The 18879-nt window shown below is 39.2% G+C and overlaps 1 protein-coding gene across 2 annotated transcripts in view; it reads left to right on the top strand.

The window, feature by feature from the left end:
- The window catches only part of MAP2K5 (mitogen-activated protein kinase kinase 5), a 314237-nt gene that overhangs the window by 254793 nt on the left and 40565 nt on the right, over positions 1–18879 (top strand). For both annotated transcript variants that reach the window (XM_053718510.1, XM_053718509.1), the window contains one exon: positions 1319–1364. In XM_053718510.1, the coding sequence (XP_053574485.1) occupies positions 1319–1364 (46 nt within the window). The remainder of the gene's footprint in view (positions 1–1318; positions 1365–18879) is intronic.

Genomic DNA, 18879 nt, shown 5'->3' with positions numbered 1-18879 from the left:
GTAAGACAGGTTAGTTTTTATTTTACAGGTACATTTGTATTTATTTTAACTAGGTAGCTAGTAAATAGGTAATAACTATTTACTAACTAGTCTACCTAGTCAAAATAAATACAAACTTACCTGTGTAATAAAAATAAAACCTAAGATAGATACAATGGGTGTTAGGGACCCTTAGGGTTAGAGTTAGGGTAAGGTTTAGGGGTTAATACCTTTAGTATAGTGGCTGCAATTTTGGGGCAGCAGATTAGGGGTTAATAACAGTAACGTAGGTTGCGGCAATGTTAGGGACAGCAGATTAGGGGTTAATAATATTTAACTAGTGTTTGTGATGTGGCGGTTTAGGGGTTAATATGTTTATTATAGTGGCGGTGATGTCCGGAGCAGCAGATTAAGGGTTAATAATTTTATTTTAGTGTTTGCGATGCTGGAGGGCCTCGGTTTAGGGGTTAATAGATAGTTTATGGGTGTTAATGTACTTTTTAGCACTTTAGTTATGAGTTTTATGCTACAGCTCTGTAACATAAAAGCCATAACTACTGACTTTCAGTTTACGGTACGGATCATGACGGTATAGGCTGTACCGCTCACTTTTTGGCCAGACAGGCAAACTCATAATACTGGCGCTGTGGAAGTCCCATTGAAAAAGGACTTTTTGAAAGCTGTAGTAGTTACGTTGCGTTAAGGCCAAAAAAGTGTGCTGTACAGATATACCTGCAAGACTCGTAATACCAGCGGTAGTGAAAAAGAGCCATAACGCTGATTTTTCACCATAACGCAAAACTCGTAATTTAGCTGACTGTTTGTTTACTAATTTTGTACTACTAACTAGCAAGTCATTTCTTATTGGATGTCAGTATGATGTCATACATGTTTGCATAATCATGGCCTTCATTTTGAATCTTTATTGATTTTGGTGACAATATTTTATTCTTTTAGTCAATATATTGTTTATTTTATTACTCACACCAATTTTGCTGCGGATTCTTTCTCTGCCAATAGCAAATGTCCCTGACCCCAAAAAGTGAATGGTCCTACAGCAGCCTGACACCATAACGCCTGTCATGTCTTTACGTAGAGCCAGTATGAATGCTGCTCACAGTGAGGGAGAGCAGGAAGTGGTGAATGCAATAGTGTGAGGATGAAAGAGAGTCAGAAGGAAGAAATAAATAGTATTGATGAGGAGGGAAATCAAGGATAGGAGTGAAGAGAAGCAATACTATGTGTGTTAGTAGGAATAACAAATAATTATGCAAACGGCTGTAAACTCCTTACGGCAACTGTCATATTTATTTTATTTTTTTATTTATTTTTTGTGCAGTATGAGGAAACCACCAAAGGAGAGACCAGCACCAGAGGAGTTAATGGTAAGATTTGGGGCAGTTATGTACTTATAAGGAGTTCTCTTCAATATTATATAGGACTAGGGAAACACCAAGAAGTGATGTTCATCCACAGGCGTGGTATAATTCTAGATATATAATGTAAAGTATTCTGCTCAGATGCCCTGGTGAATTAAAACATCATAAAATTCTGCATTACTTATTGGGTGGTATTTTGAATTTGTATTTGAATTTAAATTTGAGCTCCTCAATTTGCTCATTAGAAAAAGAATGTGAGTAGAAATATAACCTTAAAGGAACATGAAATTCATTTTTTCTTTCATGATTCAGATACAGCATGTGACAACTTTCCATTTTTTTCTATTATCTAATTTATTAATCTTTATATACTTTATTGAAAACGATACCTAGGTAGACTCAGGAGCTGCTGATTGGAGCCTGCACATATATGCCGTATGTTATTGGCTCACTCAAAGTTTAGCTAGCTCCAAGTAATGCATTGCTGCTTCTTCAACAAAGGATATCAAGAGAATGAAGCAAATTAAATCATAGAAGAAATTGGAAAGTTGCTTAAAATTTTGGGTGTTATGTCCCTTTAAAAGGGAAACCCACAGAAAGCTTCTGTAAGAGAACAATAGTATGTGTTTCACATTCAAATGAATTCTTACTGGTTGTTATTTAGCTCTCAAGCTAAATGTAAACGTATTTGGTAAACAGCACCTTTGCTATGTGTATATATACTATTCCCTTTCTGCTGACAGCAGTTTTACTCATATTTATTTTTGTAGAAATATTGTTTACAGGACAGATCCCCATAAAATCAAGATTAGGTTTTTAGTTTTAACAAACATATAAATACAATCAAATCCAGTTTGTCATGGTTTTAACACACAAAGAGAAAAACAGAAAAAATAAAAATGTCCAATATAATATTCAGACAATCAAATACATTATCTAGAAATTAACATGAAACACATCCAAGATACCAAGAAAAAAGAAACAACAAAGCGAGTGTAGCCCACATAGATAACACAAGAAATATCAAAAAGTACACATAAAAATTTCTCTTGGCATAGTTTCACACACACACAGAGAGAGAGAGAGAGCGATATTAAATAAAAAGAAACATATACAATGCAGGTGTGCTTGAGCTAGAACACATGGAATGCCTGAACTGGCTAGGGGTTTGTTGAGTGACATTTGACTGCATATTAGAAATATGGCTAAGTCAAAAGAATGGTCCAAACAGTTAAAGGGCACTGAATGTTCCTAGAGACACTGTGGGAAGCATAGTTTACAGGTTCAAAGTTAAAGGAACAGTGGTTACACTACCTAGATGGGGCAGAAAAAGGAAGCTATCAACGGCTGCAACCAGATTTCTTAGAAGTCAGGTTGAGAAAAACCCTTGTGACTGCAGCAAGACTTGGTGGCAACAGGCACTGAGGTTTCAGTTTGCACAGTAAGGCATTTACTAAACGCAGAAGGTTTCCATGCCAGAACTCCAAGACGTACATCACTACTGACCCAAAATAACATGAAAAGTTGGCTCCAATATGCTCAAAATCATATAAATAAGCCACAGTAGTTTTGGAATTCTTTTCTGTGAAGCAATGAAACAAAACTGGAACTCTTCAACCCTATGGGGGCGATTTATCAAAGGCTTTGCAAGCCTTTCGCCCTACTACGGCTGCAGGTTCTCACACGAGAACATGCACGCCGTATTTAACAAGCAGTGGTCATCAGACTGCTGCTTCCCTAACCTCTCGCCACCTCTTGTTTGGCGAAATTTAATCTCCCCGGTCTTTTCGACTGTTGAGATTGACAGCTCCTGCCTACGTCTGATTGGCTGTGTGCGGGCAGGGGGTGGGATTGCACACAAGTGCAAAATCGCACTTGTGTGCAATGCTGAATTCTGCCTGGGGAATTCAGCAAGACAGAGGCGAGCTGCGGCGGACAGGGGCACGTATATGTTGCCCCTGTTAAGCATGGTGGTGGCTCGGCGATGCTCTGGGGCTGCTTTGCATCCTCTGGCACTGGAAACCTGCAGCGTGTGGAAGGCATATATATATATAATTGTGAGCATTCCGTATATTGCTGTAGAACAGCAATTTTACAGTCACCCAAGGCAAGCATAAAAAGTTAAAACATGACGTTTGTGTCACAAATAAAATAACCTGTGAAGATGCTCATCCTCCGACCCCCAGCATCAACCAACATATTTTGTCATATCTTTATTAAAGAAGGCTTATTTAGATATGGAAAATACCAAACCTTTAAATCTCTCCCCCCCCCCCCCAACCCCCCCCCCCCCCGCTACCATGTCACTCTGAATCAACCGGAGCAACCAGACTGGGCAATAACAAATCAGGAGGATATAAAACTTGAAGGGAGGAGAGGAAAATATGTTTCTCAGGAGTTTTTCTATAAGGCGTTATTCAGCCTCAATATCAAGATCATTGGAGTCTAATTAATCTACAGCTGAATATACAACCCAGGATACATCACTTGATGTTGAAAGGGGGATATAATTGTGGACAGCAATCTGGAAAATATCCAGGTGCAAGACCAGATGGAAATTCAAGTGACCAAGAGAAGTTATGGAGAAGGGCTTAGGCTTCTCTCCCACTACTAACTTTAATTTATATATGACTATCATAGATATCAATAAGTTCATGAGAGAATTTGTACTAAAGAAGCATTTTTATTAATTGGATACAAATCTGGATAAAACAAATGTGTTGACACATGAATTGAATAATCTGAAGTTTAAGTCACACTCACAACCTGCTATTACTGATCTTTTATTTGAGTATCAATGTATGGGACAGGCACTGTTAGAACTACAAGTAGAATCAGGTAGACAGATTGAAGATGTGAAATTTCATAAAAAAATACTATCTTAAAGAACAAAAGTGATTTGTATCCAATACAGACTTGAGATAATGTTATTGATATGTTTCAAGAAAAAAATATACAATGATATTATAAAATTAAATCAAAAGATTATTTAAAACGATAAGAAAAACATTGGTAATTGATCTAAGGCTCTAAAACAACTAGTAGATAATAGGGATGCAATTATCACCCCAGCAGATAAGGGTGGCTCTATTATAGTTCAAAATAGGGCCGATTATTATAAAGAAGCATTGAGACAGTTTAATGATTCTGTCACTTATAAAAGATTAACCTATAATCCTACTGAATTGATTAAGAGACAATTGTCACATCTTTTAGACAAAGAAAAATACTTGAGCATTTTGGATGAGGAAGTAATTAAATATCTACTTCAGGATAACCCAATCACACTTCATTTTAGATTAGTCCCCAAAATACACAAGAACCCATTTGCATCATCGTCTAGATCAATAGTGTCCAGTGTGGGTTCCTTGATGGCACATCTGAGGGGATTGCTAGACTTGTTGCAACCAGCAGTCGTTCATTTACCTGATTATTTAAAGATACGGCACACTTACTAAACAAGGTACAATACATTTAGATGTCAGTTCTTTATATTCTTGTATTCCCCATGATTTGGGTGTAAAAGCGACAAGGTATGTTTTAAATCTTTATACTACCTTTTTAAGAAGAATATATCATAAAGGTATTATACTTTTTATTGATGCATAATTTATTTTTGATGATATTTTTTATTTACAAAATTGTTGGATGGCCAGGGGGGCTAAATTTTCCCCCTCATATGCCAATATATTTTTAGGTTGGTATTAGGACTCACAGTGTTAGACATAAAAATGTTTTTGGTCACTAAATAGATTTATATACTAGATATATAGATAACCTGCTGATCGTATGGGAAGGAAATCAGTAACAAGCAAGAGACTTTGTAGTATATCTAAACAATAATGATTGTAATCTTAAAGGGACAGTCTAGTCAAAATTAAACTTTCATGATTCAGATAGGGCATGCAATTGTATACAACATTTTATCATCAAATTGGTATTCTTAGTTGAAAGCTAAAACTACATAGGCTCATATGCTAATTTCTAAGCACTTGAAGGCCGCCTCTTATCTCAGAGCATTTTGACAGTATAGTTTATGTGTGCCATATAGATAACATTTTGCTCACTTCCATGGAGTTATTTATGAGTCAGAAATTATTGGCTAAAATGCAAGTCTTTCAAAAGAAGGCTTAGATACAAGGTAATCAGAGGTCAAAAGTATATTAATATAACCGTGATGGTTATGCAAAACTGGGTAATGATTAATTAAAGGGTTATCTATCTTTTTCAACAACAAAACATATGGAGTAGACTGTCCCTTTAAGTACACTTGGGGATTTTATTTAAAAAAAAAAATTCTTAGAGGTCCTACTTATGGTAAATACTGACAATGAATCTGCTCGGGAAACACAATCTTGCTGTAGGTCTCTGGTCATCCGCCACAGGGAATACTGAAAGGTCAATTTATAGATATAAGACAAAACTGTACTGCACTAGCTTTTTTATGATGAGCATTGCATGCATTTGGTTATAAGATTGATAGAAAGGGGCTTTGACAAACAGACTATGACTTTAAGACAACAGGTTAGATTAATGGACAGAAAGAAATTACTTGTCAAAAATAGGCAAAATAGGAAACGATCTACTGGTGACAACATACATTTTATAAAAAATATAGCAGACAATATAATTAGGTTGTACAAATCATTAAAGGGACACTCAGGTCAAAATTAAACTTTTGTGATTCAGATAAAGCATGTAATGTTAAACAACTTTCCAATTTACTTCCATTAACAAAATGTGCACAGTCTTTATATTTACACTTTGTGAGTCATCAGCTCCTACTGAGCATGTGCAAGAATTCACAAAATTCACATATGCATTTGTGATTGGCTGATGGCTGTCACATGATACAGAAGGAGTGGAAATAGAAATAACGTCCAAATTTGTCAGAAAAAAAAAATCTACTTCTCATTTGAAGTTCAGACTCTATTGCTTTGTCTTTTTATCATACATTTGTTGATTATGCAAATCTACTGTATTTAGCGTTCGTTTAAGAACAATCTGAATATACGCCAGACAGATCCCACCTTGAAAGACATTTTGTCCAAAGGTTGTAGATTTAATGACCACGATGTCACATGCACATCACCGGTCGTTAAGGGTTTTCTTGTTTATTATAGCAAGGACTGCAATATTATACCCTCCCTCCTCCCTTCTGGTCACCAGAAATAGCTATTAATAACTGAATCCTTATACAAAGGGTACAGGGTACGTTGCTAGTCCTTAAGAGGTTAATTTAATTTAGTTGAATTGTAATTAGATGCTACATTTAAAAGCTGAATTAACATGAAATGGTTCTCACTATTCCTAGCAACAGCATACGTCATCCACAATAGATTTTTACAGTTTGTTAGATGTCCCAATACATCACTTTCGGTGGGCTGATTCGGAGTGACTGGTAGCGGGGGCAGATTTAAACGTCTAAGTCATCTTTGATAAAGCTACAGCGATAAGCATCAGATGACGCGGGGGTTCGGAGGATGAACACCTTCAAAGGTCTGTTATTTTATTTGTGACATAGAATAAACGTTATGTTTTAACTTTTGACTGTAAAATCGCTGTTTTCAGTGAGTGTTCAACAGAAATATACTGAATTCTAAAAATATTTAATATTTCTCTTGTAAGATGTATCGAGTCCACGGATTCATCCTTACTTGTGGGATATTCTCCTTCCCTACAGGAAGTGGCAGAGACAGCACCCACAGCAGAGCTGTCTATATAGCTCCCCCCTTAGCTCCACCCCCCAGTCATTCTCTCTGCCTGCTTAACTGCTAGGAAGGCAAAGAGCTATGTGGTGACTAAAATGTTAGTTTTTTACTTCTCAAGCAAAAGTTTATTATTTTAAATGGTATCGGTGTGTACTATTTACTCTCTGGCAGAAAAGGGATGAAGATTTCTGCAAGGAGGATGATGATCTTAGCACTTTGTAACTAAGATCCACTGCTGTTCTCACAAGGCCTGAAGAGTATTGGAAAACTTCAGTTGGGAGAACAGTTTGCAGGCTAAGCTGCATATGAGGTATGTTCAGTCTATATTTTTCTAGATAGACTGTGTTAATTCTAGAAAAGGCTGGCAATATCCCCATGAGGGAAGGGTAAGCTGTATTCAGATACTTTAATTAGCGCTGCGGAATCTGTTGGCCGATAACCGATAATAATAATAATAGGAATTTCAGCTTGCTTGAAGGGCTCATTAGTTACTGGTGACACTGTTAGGAAAAAACGTTTTGTTTTTTGATGCATTTGTAACGTTTTTTGAAGGGACTAAAGGGGTCATTGTGGCTTGGTTTTGAGTTTTGTAACTCACATGGTCTCTGATAGGCTTTAAAACATCGAATGAGGTGGGAGGGGCCTATTTTCGCGCCTCAGTTGCGCAGTTTCCTTTCCTCTGAGACATATCACTGCTTCTCCTGAGGTTGTCTGCTGTGTTTGAGGGTTGTTAAAGAAGTTTCCCCCCCCCCCCCACACAAATCGTTCTGAAGGGCAGGTAGGAGCCACAGCAGAGCTGTGGCAAGGTGCTGAAAGTCTTTTTTACTGGGTTTGACGTTTTTTCAATCCATTTTTGCCATTAAGGGGTTAATTGTTTTTTTGCATAGCTGTGCAAAGTTACTAAGCCTTTATAATGCTACTGTAAAAATTTCGTTAAGTTTACTGCTTTTTTACACTGTTTTGCAGAACTGGTGCAGCTTTTTTTCTCTTAAAGGCACAGTACCGTTTTATTTCTAAGTGTTTTTCACTTTGATTACAGTGTTTTCCAAGCTTGCTTGTTTCATTACTAACCTGTTTAACATGTCTGACACCAAGGAAAATCCTTGTTTAATATGTTTGGAAGCCATTGTGGAACCCCCTCTTAGAATGTGTCCCAATTGTACTGATATGTCTATAAACTATAAAGAACATATATTAGCACTTAAAAATAGAGCAATAGATGATTCTCAGTCAGAAGTAAATGAGGGTTTGCCATCTAGCTCTCCCCAAGTGTCACAACCAGTAACGCCCGCACAAGTGACGCCAAGTACCTCTAGTGCGTCAAATTCTTTTACTTTACAAGACATGGCCACAGTTATGAATACAACCCTCACCGAGGTTTTATCTAAACTGCCTGGTTTACAAGGAAAGCGGGACAGCTCTGGGTTTAGAAAAAATGCTGAGCCGTCTGACGCTTTAGTAGCCGTATCTGATATGCCCTCACAATGCTCTGAAGTAAGGGTGAGGGATTTGTTATCTGAGGGAGAAATTTCTGATTCAGGAAAGACGCTTCCTCAGACAGATTCTGATATGACGACCTTTAAATTTAAGCTTGAACACCTCCTCTTATTGCTCAGGGAGGTATTAGCGACTCTAGATGATTGTGACCCTATAGTGGTTCCAGAGAAATTGTGTAAAATGGATAAATACTTAGAGGTTCCTGTTTACACTGATGTTTTTCCAGTCCCTAAGAGGATTGTGAATATTTTTACTAAGGAGTGGGATAGACCGGGTATTCCGTTCTCTCCCCCTCCTGTTTTTAAGAAAATGTTTCCCATATCTGACACCATGCGGGACTCGTGGCAGACAGTCCCTAAGGTGGAGGGAGCTATTTCTACTCTGTCTAAGCGTACAACTATACCTATCGAAGACAGTTGTGCTTTCAAAGATCCTATGGATAAAAAATTAGAGGGTCTCCTGAAGAAAATTTTTGTTCATCAGGGTTTTTCTCTTCAACCTATTGCGTGCATTGTTCCTGTAACTACTGCAGCTGCTTTCTGGTTTGAGGCTCTAGAGGAGGCTCTTCACATGGAGACTCCATTAGAGGAGATTATGGACAGAATCAAGGCCCTTAAGTTGGCTAATTCTTTTATTACAGATTCCGCTTTTCAACTTGCTAAATTAGCGGCAAATAATTCAGGTTTTGCCATTTTAGCACGCAGGGCGTTATGGCTTAAGTCCTGGTCTGCTGATGTGTCGTCTAAATCTAAACTTTTGAACATCCCTTTCAAAGCAAAGACCCTATTCGGACCTGAACTGAAAGAGATTATTTCAGACATCACTGGAGGAAAAGGTCATGCCCTTCCTCAGGATAGATCAAATAAGATGAAGACGAAAGAAAGTAATTTTCATTCCTTTCGGGAACTTCAAGAGTGGTTCCGTTTCAGCTTCCTCTGCTGCAAAGCAAGAGGGGAATTTTGCCCAATCCAAGTCAGTCTGGAGACCTAACCAGGCTTGGAACAAGGGTAAACAGGCCAAGAAGCCTGCAGCTGCCTCTAAGACAGCATGAAGGGGTAGCCCCCGATTCGGGACCGGATCTAGTAGGGGGCAGACTCTCTCTCTTTGCTCAGGCTTGGGCAAGAGATGTTCACGATCCCTGGGTTTTAGAAGTTGTGTCCCAGGGATATCTTTTGGAATTCAAAGACTCCCTTCCAAGGGGGAGATTTCATATTTCTCAATTGTCTGTAAACCAGACAAAGAGAGAGGCGTTCTTACGCTGTGTAGAAGATCTTCTTACCATGGGGGTGATCCGCCCAGTCCCAAAAGAGGAACAGGGGCTAGGGTTCTACTGAAACCTGTTTGTGGTTCCCAAAAAAGTGGGAACTTTCAGACCAATCTTGGATCTCCAAAATTCTAAACAAGTTCCTCAAAGTTCCAACATTCAAGATGGAGACCATTCGGACTATTCTGCCTCTGATCCAGAAGGGTCAATATATGACTACCGTGGACTTAAAGGATGCGTATCTACACATCCCTATTCACAGAAATCATCATCAATTTCTCAGATTTGCCTTTCTAAACAGGCATTACCAGTTTGTGGCTCTTCCCTTCGGGTTGGCCACAGCTCCAAAAATTTTCACAAAGGTGCTAGGGTCCCTTCTGGCGGTTCTACGACCTCGGGGCATAGCATCCCTTTCAAAGCAAAGACCCTATTCGGGCCTGAACTGAAAGAGATTATTTCAGACATCACTGGAGGAAAAGGTCATGCCCTTCCTCAGGATAGATCAAATAAGATGAAGACGAAAGAAAGTAATTTTCATTCCTTTCGGGAACTTCAAGAGTGGTTCCGTTTCAGCTTCCTCTGCTGCAAAGCAAGAGGGGAATTTTGCCCAATCCAAGTCAGTCTGGAGACCTAACCAGGCTTGGAACAAGGGTAAACAGGCCAAGAAGCCTGCAGCTGCCTCTAAGACAGCATGAAGGGGTAGCCCCCGATTCGGGACCGGATCTAGTAGGGGGCAGACTCTCTCTCTTTGCTCAGGCTTGGGCAAGAGATGTTCACGATCCCTGGGTTTTAGAAGTTGTGTCCCAGGGATATCTTTTGGAATTCAAAGACTCCCTTCCAAGGGGGAGATTTCATATTTCTCAATTGTCTGTAAACCAGACAAAGAGAGAGGCGTTCTTACGCTGTGTAGAAGATGATCTTACCATGGGGGTGATCCGCCCAGTCCCAAAAGAGGAACAGGGGCTAGGGTTCTACTGAAACCTGTTTGTGGTTCCCAAAAAAGTGGGAACTTTCAGACCAATCTTGGATCTCCAAAATTCTAAACAAGTTCCTCAAAGTTCCAACATTCAAGATGGAGACCATTCGGACTATTCTGCCTCTGATCCAGAAGGGTCAATATATGACTACCGTGGACTTAAAGGATGCGTATCTACACATCCCTATTCACAGAAATCATCATCAATTTCTCAGATTTGCCTTTCTAAACAGGCATTACCAGTTTGTGGCTCTTCCCTTCGGGTTGGCCACAGCTCCAAAAATTTTCACAAAGGTGCTAGGGTCCCTTCTGGCGGTTCTACGACCTCGGGGCATAGCAGTGGCGCCTTATCTAGACGACATCTTAATTCAGGCGTCGACTTTTCAGTTAGCCAAGTCTCACACGGACATTGTGTTGGCTTTTCTGAGATCTCACAGGTGGAAGGTGAACATAAAAAAGAGTTCTCTCTCCCCTCTTACAAGAGTTTCCTTTCTAGGGACTCTGATAGATTCGGTAGAAATGAAAATATTTCTGACGGAGGTCAGAAAATCAAAACTCTTAACCACTTACCAAACTCTTCATGCCATTCCTCGGCCATCAGTGGCTCAGTGTATGGAGGTAAACAGACTCATGGTAGCGGCAATGGACATAGTTCCTTTTGCCCGCCTACACCTCAGACCACTACAACTATGCATGCTCAAACAGTGGAATGGGGATTATGCAGATTTATCTCCTCAACTGCATCTGGACCAGGAGACCAGAGATTCTCTTCTCTGGTGGTTGTCTCAGGACCATCTGTCTCAGGGAATGTACTTCCACAGGCCAGAGTGGCTTATTGTATCGACAGATGCCAGCCTGCCAGCCTGGGGTGCAGTCTGGAACTCCCTGAAAGCACAGGGCTTATGGTCTCGGGAGGAATCTCTTCTTCCGATAAACATTCTAGAACTGAAAGCGATATTCAAGGCGCTTCAGGCGTGGCCTCAGCTTGCTGCAGCCAAATTCATCAGGTTTCAGTCGGACAACATCATGACTGTAGCTTATATCAATCATCAAGGAGGAACAAGGAGTTCTCTAGCGATGATGGAGGTAACCAAAATAATCCGATGGGCAGAGGATCACTCTTGCCATCTTTCAGCAATCCACATCCCAGGAGTAGAGAACTTGGAGGTGGTTTTTCTAAGTCGTCAGACTTTCCATCCGGGGGAGTGGGAACTCCATCCGGGGGTATTTGCTCAGCTGATTCAGCTATGGGGCACACCAGAATTGGATCTGATGGTGTCTCGTCAGAATGCCAAACTTCCTCGTTACGGGTCCAGGTCCCGGGATCCCAAGGGGGTACTGATAGATGCTCTAGCAGTGCCTTGGTCCTTCAATCTGGCCTACGTATTTCCACCGCTTCCTCTCCTCCCACGTCTGGTTGCCAGAATCAAGCAGGAGAGAGCTTCGGTGATTCTGATAGCACCTGCGTGGCCACGCAGGACTTGGTATGCAGACCTAGTGGGCATGTCCTTGGTTCCACCGTGGACCCTGCCAATGAGGCGGGACCTTCTAATCCAAGGTCCGTTCTCGCATCCAAATCTAGTTTCTCTGCGTCTGACTGCTTGGAGATTGAACGCCTAATTCTATCAAAGCATGGGTTCTCTGAGTCGGTCATTGATACCCTAATTCAGGCTAGAAAACCTGTCACCAGGAAGATCTATCATAAGATTTGGCGCAAATATCTTTATTGGGGTGAATCCAAAGGTTACTCGTGGAGTAAGATTAGGATTCCTAGAATTGTCTTTTCTCCAAGAAGGTTTGGAGAAGGGATTATCGGCTAGTTCTCTAAAAGGACAAATATCTGCTTTGTCTATTCTACTACACAAACGTCTGGAAGATGTCCCAGACGTTCAAACTTTTAGTCAGGCTTTGGTCAGAATTAAGCCTGTATTTAAGCCTGTTGCTCTGCCTTGGAGCCTAAACTTAGTCCTTAGAGTTCTTCAAGGGGTTCCGTTTGAACCTATGCATTCCATAGATATTAAGCTTCTGTCTTGGAAAGTTTTGTTCTTAGTTGCTATCTCTTCGGCTCGAAGAGTTTCTAAGCTATCTGCTTTACAGTGTGATTCCCCTTATCTTATTTTCCATTCAGATAAGCTGGTTTTGCGTACCAAACCTAGTTTTCTTCCTAAGGTTGTTTCTAATAAGACTATCAATCAAGAGATTGTTCCTCCTTGCGGCAACAACTAGACGGGATTCGAATTGGGGCACGGAAACTGGTTCTGCTGATGTACGCAGACGATATACTGCTCTGTTTAAGCAATATCAATAAGAACCTTCCGATATTTTTTGGATACAGTTAATATCTTTGGTAAGATTTCAGGGTTTAAAATTAATGTATCCAAGTCTGAACTACTCTGGTTAAATAAAAAAGTTCGAACGATAAAACATCCTTTTAGAGAAACCGCACAGATAACTTATTTAGGGATTATATTAAATCCGAACCCACAAGAATGGTATAATCTGAATTATAATAAATGTTTTTTAGAATGCAAGAAAAAGATGGAAGACTGGATAAACCTTCCTATTTTCACGCTCATAAAAACTATTTTGTTCCCCAAAATATTTTACCTCATTCAGAATATTCCACTACATATTCACAAAAAAGACATAGTAAAATTTAATAAGGCATGTTCTAGATTCTTATGGCAAGGCTCTAAAGCACGAATTTCGGTAGTGCGATTGATGAACAATCTAGAAGCTGCTGGGTTGGCACTACCTAATATATCTCTTTACAGTTTAGCAGCACGGGTTAAAGTGGCAGTGGACTGGTTGACAAGACAAGATCAAGTATCCCCAATAGAATGGGAAACTGCATTAATAGCTCCTTATCGTTTAGACGCTATCCTACACTGCCCAATTACAGCTTTACCAACACAGATTTTTATGTTAGAAACTTTTAAAAATATCATTATAGCCTGGCAAAAGTTTTGTGTGAGTCTGGATATATCGCCTCATGTGTCTAAATACTTATCCATCACCGGGAACCCTATTTTTATGCCAGGAATTACAGATGAGGTTTTCAGATCTTGGTCCAGTAAAGGGTTAGTCTTTGTAGCGCAAATGATGAATACAGATTTAGAACCTTTAACGTTTGGGGAAATTAGCAACCAATTTAGATTATCAAACAAAGAGTTTTATGCCTATTTACAGACAAGGCATCTTATATATGAACTTAAAAAAATTACGGGATAGAATGGTCATTGTCCAAGATTCAAAGTAGAATTAACAACTTTCAAGGGGGGATCTATTCTATTGCCCCGTTTTATGCCCTTCTTACTTATGAATCAGACGTAGCTCAAATAGAATATATTGTGACGATATGGAAAAAAGTATTCCCACAAATAGATAAGGAAGCGATAGAGAATGCCTTCAAGGTGATACAGAAAAGTTGGGTACAAACCACATGGAAAGAATCACAGATTAAAGTGGCCTTAATGGTATATTTAACCCCGATAAAATTAACCAAATGGTATAAGACAATGATTAGATGTCCTAGATGCAGCTCAGCTGAAGCGGATATGTTACATTGTTTCTGGGCATGCCCTAAAATAGCCCAATTTTGGGCCAAGGTAATATACTGGATGAAAATAACCCTTAAAATAGAACATGTGATACTACCTATAGAAATATTTTTTCTAATGAAACCACAAACCGCGGTTAGGAATCATAAAATGATTAACATAATTATATTACTTGGACGTAATTTAATTTTAAGAGCATGGAAGGCTAAATCAGCACCAAATTTAAAAGAACTGAAGAATGCACTGACCGCTCACTATATATTTGAGCAGCATAGTTTACAGAACCCAACAGATACCCAGTTAGCCAGTTTTTTTAAATATTGGAAACATTTTATTATCTCCTTTCCAGAGGAAACACAGAAGGCCTTAGTCAGGCCATTTAAAAACTCGGCTTATGTTCAACTTCAAGTTTTAGCGGGACATCTTCCAGGTATATGGATAAATGATAATGAGGACAGAGATTAGACCGACCCAGAGGAGCCTGTGGGATTGGCAGTATATCTATGTTCCGGGTGAACGACAGCGTGGATGGGGGAGGGGGGGGGGAGAGGAGAGAGAACATTCCTTTTTTTTTTTCTCTTCTTTCTCCTATTTTTTTTTTTTTTTTTTCTTTTTGAGTTTGATTTATGAAAGATAAAAATTTTATTTTACTATATCAGTTCATACAATAGTAAGGAATTATACGGATAATTAAGTTTAAATTGTCTATATTAGAGTTTATTGGACTACTTGGGGCCTTGCGTGGTGCATAAGGTAACTGACTTGTATATATGTACACCTTGTTGAAAATCAATAAAAAAAAAAAGAGAGAGTGTTCCTTCTCTGTGTCCTAATCCTTCATCAAAGAAGGAACGTTTGTTGCACAATCTTGATGTGGTTCGTGCTTTAAAGTTCTACTTACAAGCAACCAAAGATTTCCGTCAAACATCCTCATTGTTTGTTGTTTATTCTGGTAAGCGGAGAGGACAAAAGGCTACGGCTACCTCTCTTTCCTTTTGGCTGAAAAGCATCATCCGTTTGGCCTATGAGACTGCTGGACAGCAGCCTCCTGAAAGAATTACTGCTCATTCTACTAGAGCTGTGGCTTCCACATGGGCTTTTCTAAATTTTACAAATTCGATACTTTTGCTTCTTCGGAGGCTATTTTTGGGAGAAAGGTTCTATAAGCAGTGGTGCCTTCCGTTTAAGGTCCCTGTCTTGTCCCTCCCTTCATCCGTGTCCTAAAGCTTTGGTATTAGTATCCCACAAGTAAGGATGAATCCGTGGACTCGATACATCCTACAATAGAAAACATAATTTATAAATTTATTTCTCTTGTGATGTATCGAGTCCATGGCCCGCCCTGTTTTTTACGACCGGCATATATATTTTTATTTTTAAACCTTCAGTCACCACTGCACCCTATGGTTTCTCCTTTTTCTTCCTAGCCTTTGGTCGAATGACTGGGGGGTGGAGCTAAGGGGGGAGCTATATAGACAGCTCTGCTGTGGGTGCTCTCTCTGCCACTTCCTGTAGGGAAGGAGAATATCCCACAAGTAAGGATGAATCCGTGGACTCGATATATCACAAGAGAAATAAATTTATCAGGTAAGCATAAATTATGTTTTTATATATATATATATATATATATATATGTGTGTGTGTTTGTGCATGTATATATATATGTGTGTATGTGTAGATATATATGTGTATATATATATATATATATATATATATATATATATATATATATGTACATGTGTTTGTGCATGTATATATGTATATGTGTGTGTGTGTATGTGTGTATATATATATATATATTGTGAAACATCTGAAAATCCTTGTAAATCCTGCTGGATTCTCAAACAAATGTAGGCACTCCAAGTAAAGATCAAATACCTTTATTGCATATCAAAATCCTGTTATTCCATAACGTTTCAGCCCCTAATCAAGGCCTTGTTCACATGGAAACACAACACAGTATACAACATATCACCAATAAGCCCCTATATATAACCCCCTAAGTGTTACCTGATTCGTATCATGAGCCCGCAATATTGATCCACAGTTAGAAACACCTGTGCAATTCCAAGGTGCATACACGCCACCATTGTGTATCCGTTGCTATGGAGACAGGTCACAACATGTCTGTGTGCGATACACCATACTCGCAAACCATGAAAGTGCCGTATGCCTGTGTCCAACTTCGATGACATTATCATTGGGGACCATCGCTATGGCAACGGAATAACCCATTGTCAAAATAGCAATGCCGCAATGAGAACAATTCATGTAATCGCGAGCCCACATGACCAAATTATTAAACCCATAATAATAATGAAAACATATATCCAAAAAATACAAAATACCACTTGTAATGTTAATTAATACTAAACTAAGCAGTTATGCAGACATCGTCTGGACTTAATGACAGTGCTGTCACTGACCGTAGCTGCTACGTGAACCACAATGTGCTTAGTGATTTTCTTAACTAATTACAAATGGTTACATAATTTAAAAGCAACGTGTTTCAAGGACATGGTAGAGACCTCATAAATATAGGAAAGGATGCCCACAGTCTCATTTGTAGAAACAGCTGTAATCCACGATGGTATTTAGCCATGCTAATGTGTCCAGTGTGTGTGAATCCATCTAGACTTCATCCTTAATAGTGCTCTAGATCTATCACCTCCATGTCTTGACTTAGGTATATGATAAATTAGTATAGTCCTCATGGAGGAGATGGCATGACCAGCCTGTTGGAAATGACGTGCCACTGGTTTGTCAGATCCGCCTTTATCGATTGCTTGTCTGATAGCAGACTTATGGTTGGCCAGTCTTTCTCTGAACGTGGTTTTTGTTTTACCCACATAATAAAGCGAACATGGACAAATAATATATATCACATAGTCAAATGTGCATGTGAGCCGCTGACAAATAAAAACATTTAAAAAAATTATGTGGATGGTGAAATCGATTGCCTGTGATTATGCCATTGTATGTTGTACAATTGCCACATCTATGGCATCCCTATTTTCCTTGTGGGACCAAGTGCGTTTCTGATAGCATTGTACAAGGTCGGTTTTGACCAATAGATCTTGCAGGTTTCTCAATCTTTTATACACTATTCTTGGTGGCAGTGTGTCTTCAAACGGTAGACTTGTATCAGCAGCCACAATTGGCCAAATCTGTATAATAATCTTCTCTATGGCCCCAGAGGCTGGCGTGTGTAGTGATAAAGTTGAGCCTGGTATCCACTGGTTTAGGTTGTTTAAAGGGACAGTCTAGTCCAAAACAATCAATCATTATTCAGATAGGGCATTTCATTTTAAACAATTTTCACGTTTACATCTATCACCTATTTTGCTTTGTTCTCTTGGTATTCTTAGTTAAAAGCTAAACCCTAGGAGGTTCATATGCTAATTTCTAAGCCCTTGAAGGCCACCTCTCATCTCAGGGCATTTTGACAGTTTTTCACAACTGGAGGTTGTTAGTTTATGTGTTTCATATAGATAACACTGTGCTCATGCACGTGGAGTTCCTAGGAGCCAGCACTGATTGGTTAAAATGCAAGTCTGTCAAAATAACTGAAATAAGGTGCAATTTGCAGAGGCTTAAATACAAGATAATCACAGAGGTAAAAAGTGTATTCAAGGGACAGTCTAGACCAGAATTTTTATTGTTTAAAAAGATAGATAATTCCTTTTATTACCCATTCCCTAGTTTTGCATAACCAACACAGTTATTCAAATACACTTTTTACCTCTGTGATTACCTTGTATCTAAGCCTCTGCAAACTGCCCCCTTATTTCAGTTCTTTTGACAGACATCAATTTTAGCCAATCAGAGCTGGCTCACTGGAACTTCACGTGCATGAGCACAGTGTTATCTATATGACACACATGAACTAACACCCTCTAGTGGTGAAAAACTGTCAAAATGCCCTGAGAGAAGAGACGGCCTTCAAGGGCTTAGAAATTAGCATATGAACCTCCTAGGTTTAGCTTTCAACTAAGAATACCAAGAGAACAGAGCTTTATTGGTGATTAAAGTAAATTGGAAAATTGTTTAAATTCTCTATCTGAATCATGAGTTTATTTTGGACTAGACTGTCCCTTTAATATAACTGTGTTAGTTAGGCAAAACTAGGGAATGGGTATTAAAGGAATTATCTATCTTTTACAACAATAAATATTCTGGTGTAGACTGTCCCTTTAAGTACCAGATTATGCTGTATTAGACCATGGGCTTTGGCACATTGTTGAGTAATCAGAGTCCTCGGATTGTCCCTGTCAAGGAAGCGTTGGGACATCTCATCTAGTTGAATCTTCTTGTGGGCATCCTCTGTGTTGTTGCGGACAACCCGCAGGAGCTATGAGGAGCTGACCCGTCTGTTGAAATGTAGGAGGAAAACTTGAAAAGTGTAACAAAGTGTTCTTATCAGTGGGTTTGTTGTATTGTGTGGTATGTAATCTTAAACCTGTGTGCGTCTCACCCTTATAAATTTCAACATCAAGAAAATGAATTTTGACTA

This window comes from Bombina bombina, chromosome 6 (assembly GCF_027579735.1).
Source record: "Bombina bombina isolate aBomBom1 chromosome 6, aBomBom1.pri, whole genome shotgun sequence".
Taxonomy (NCBI): Eukaryota; Metazoa; Chordata; class Amphibia; order Anura; family Bombinatoridae; genus Bombina; species Bombina bombina.
Note: the sequence above shows the minus strand (reverse complement) of the source record. Positions and strands in the feature narration are given on the sequence as shown.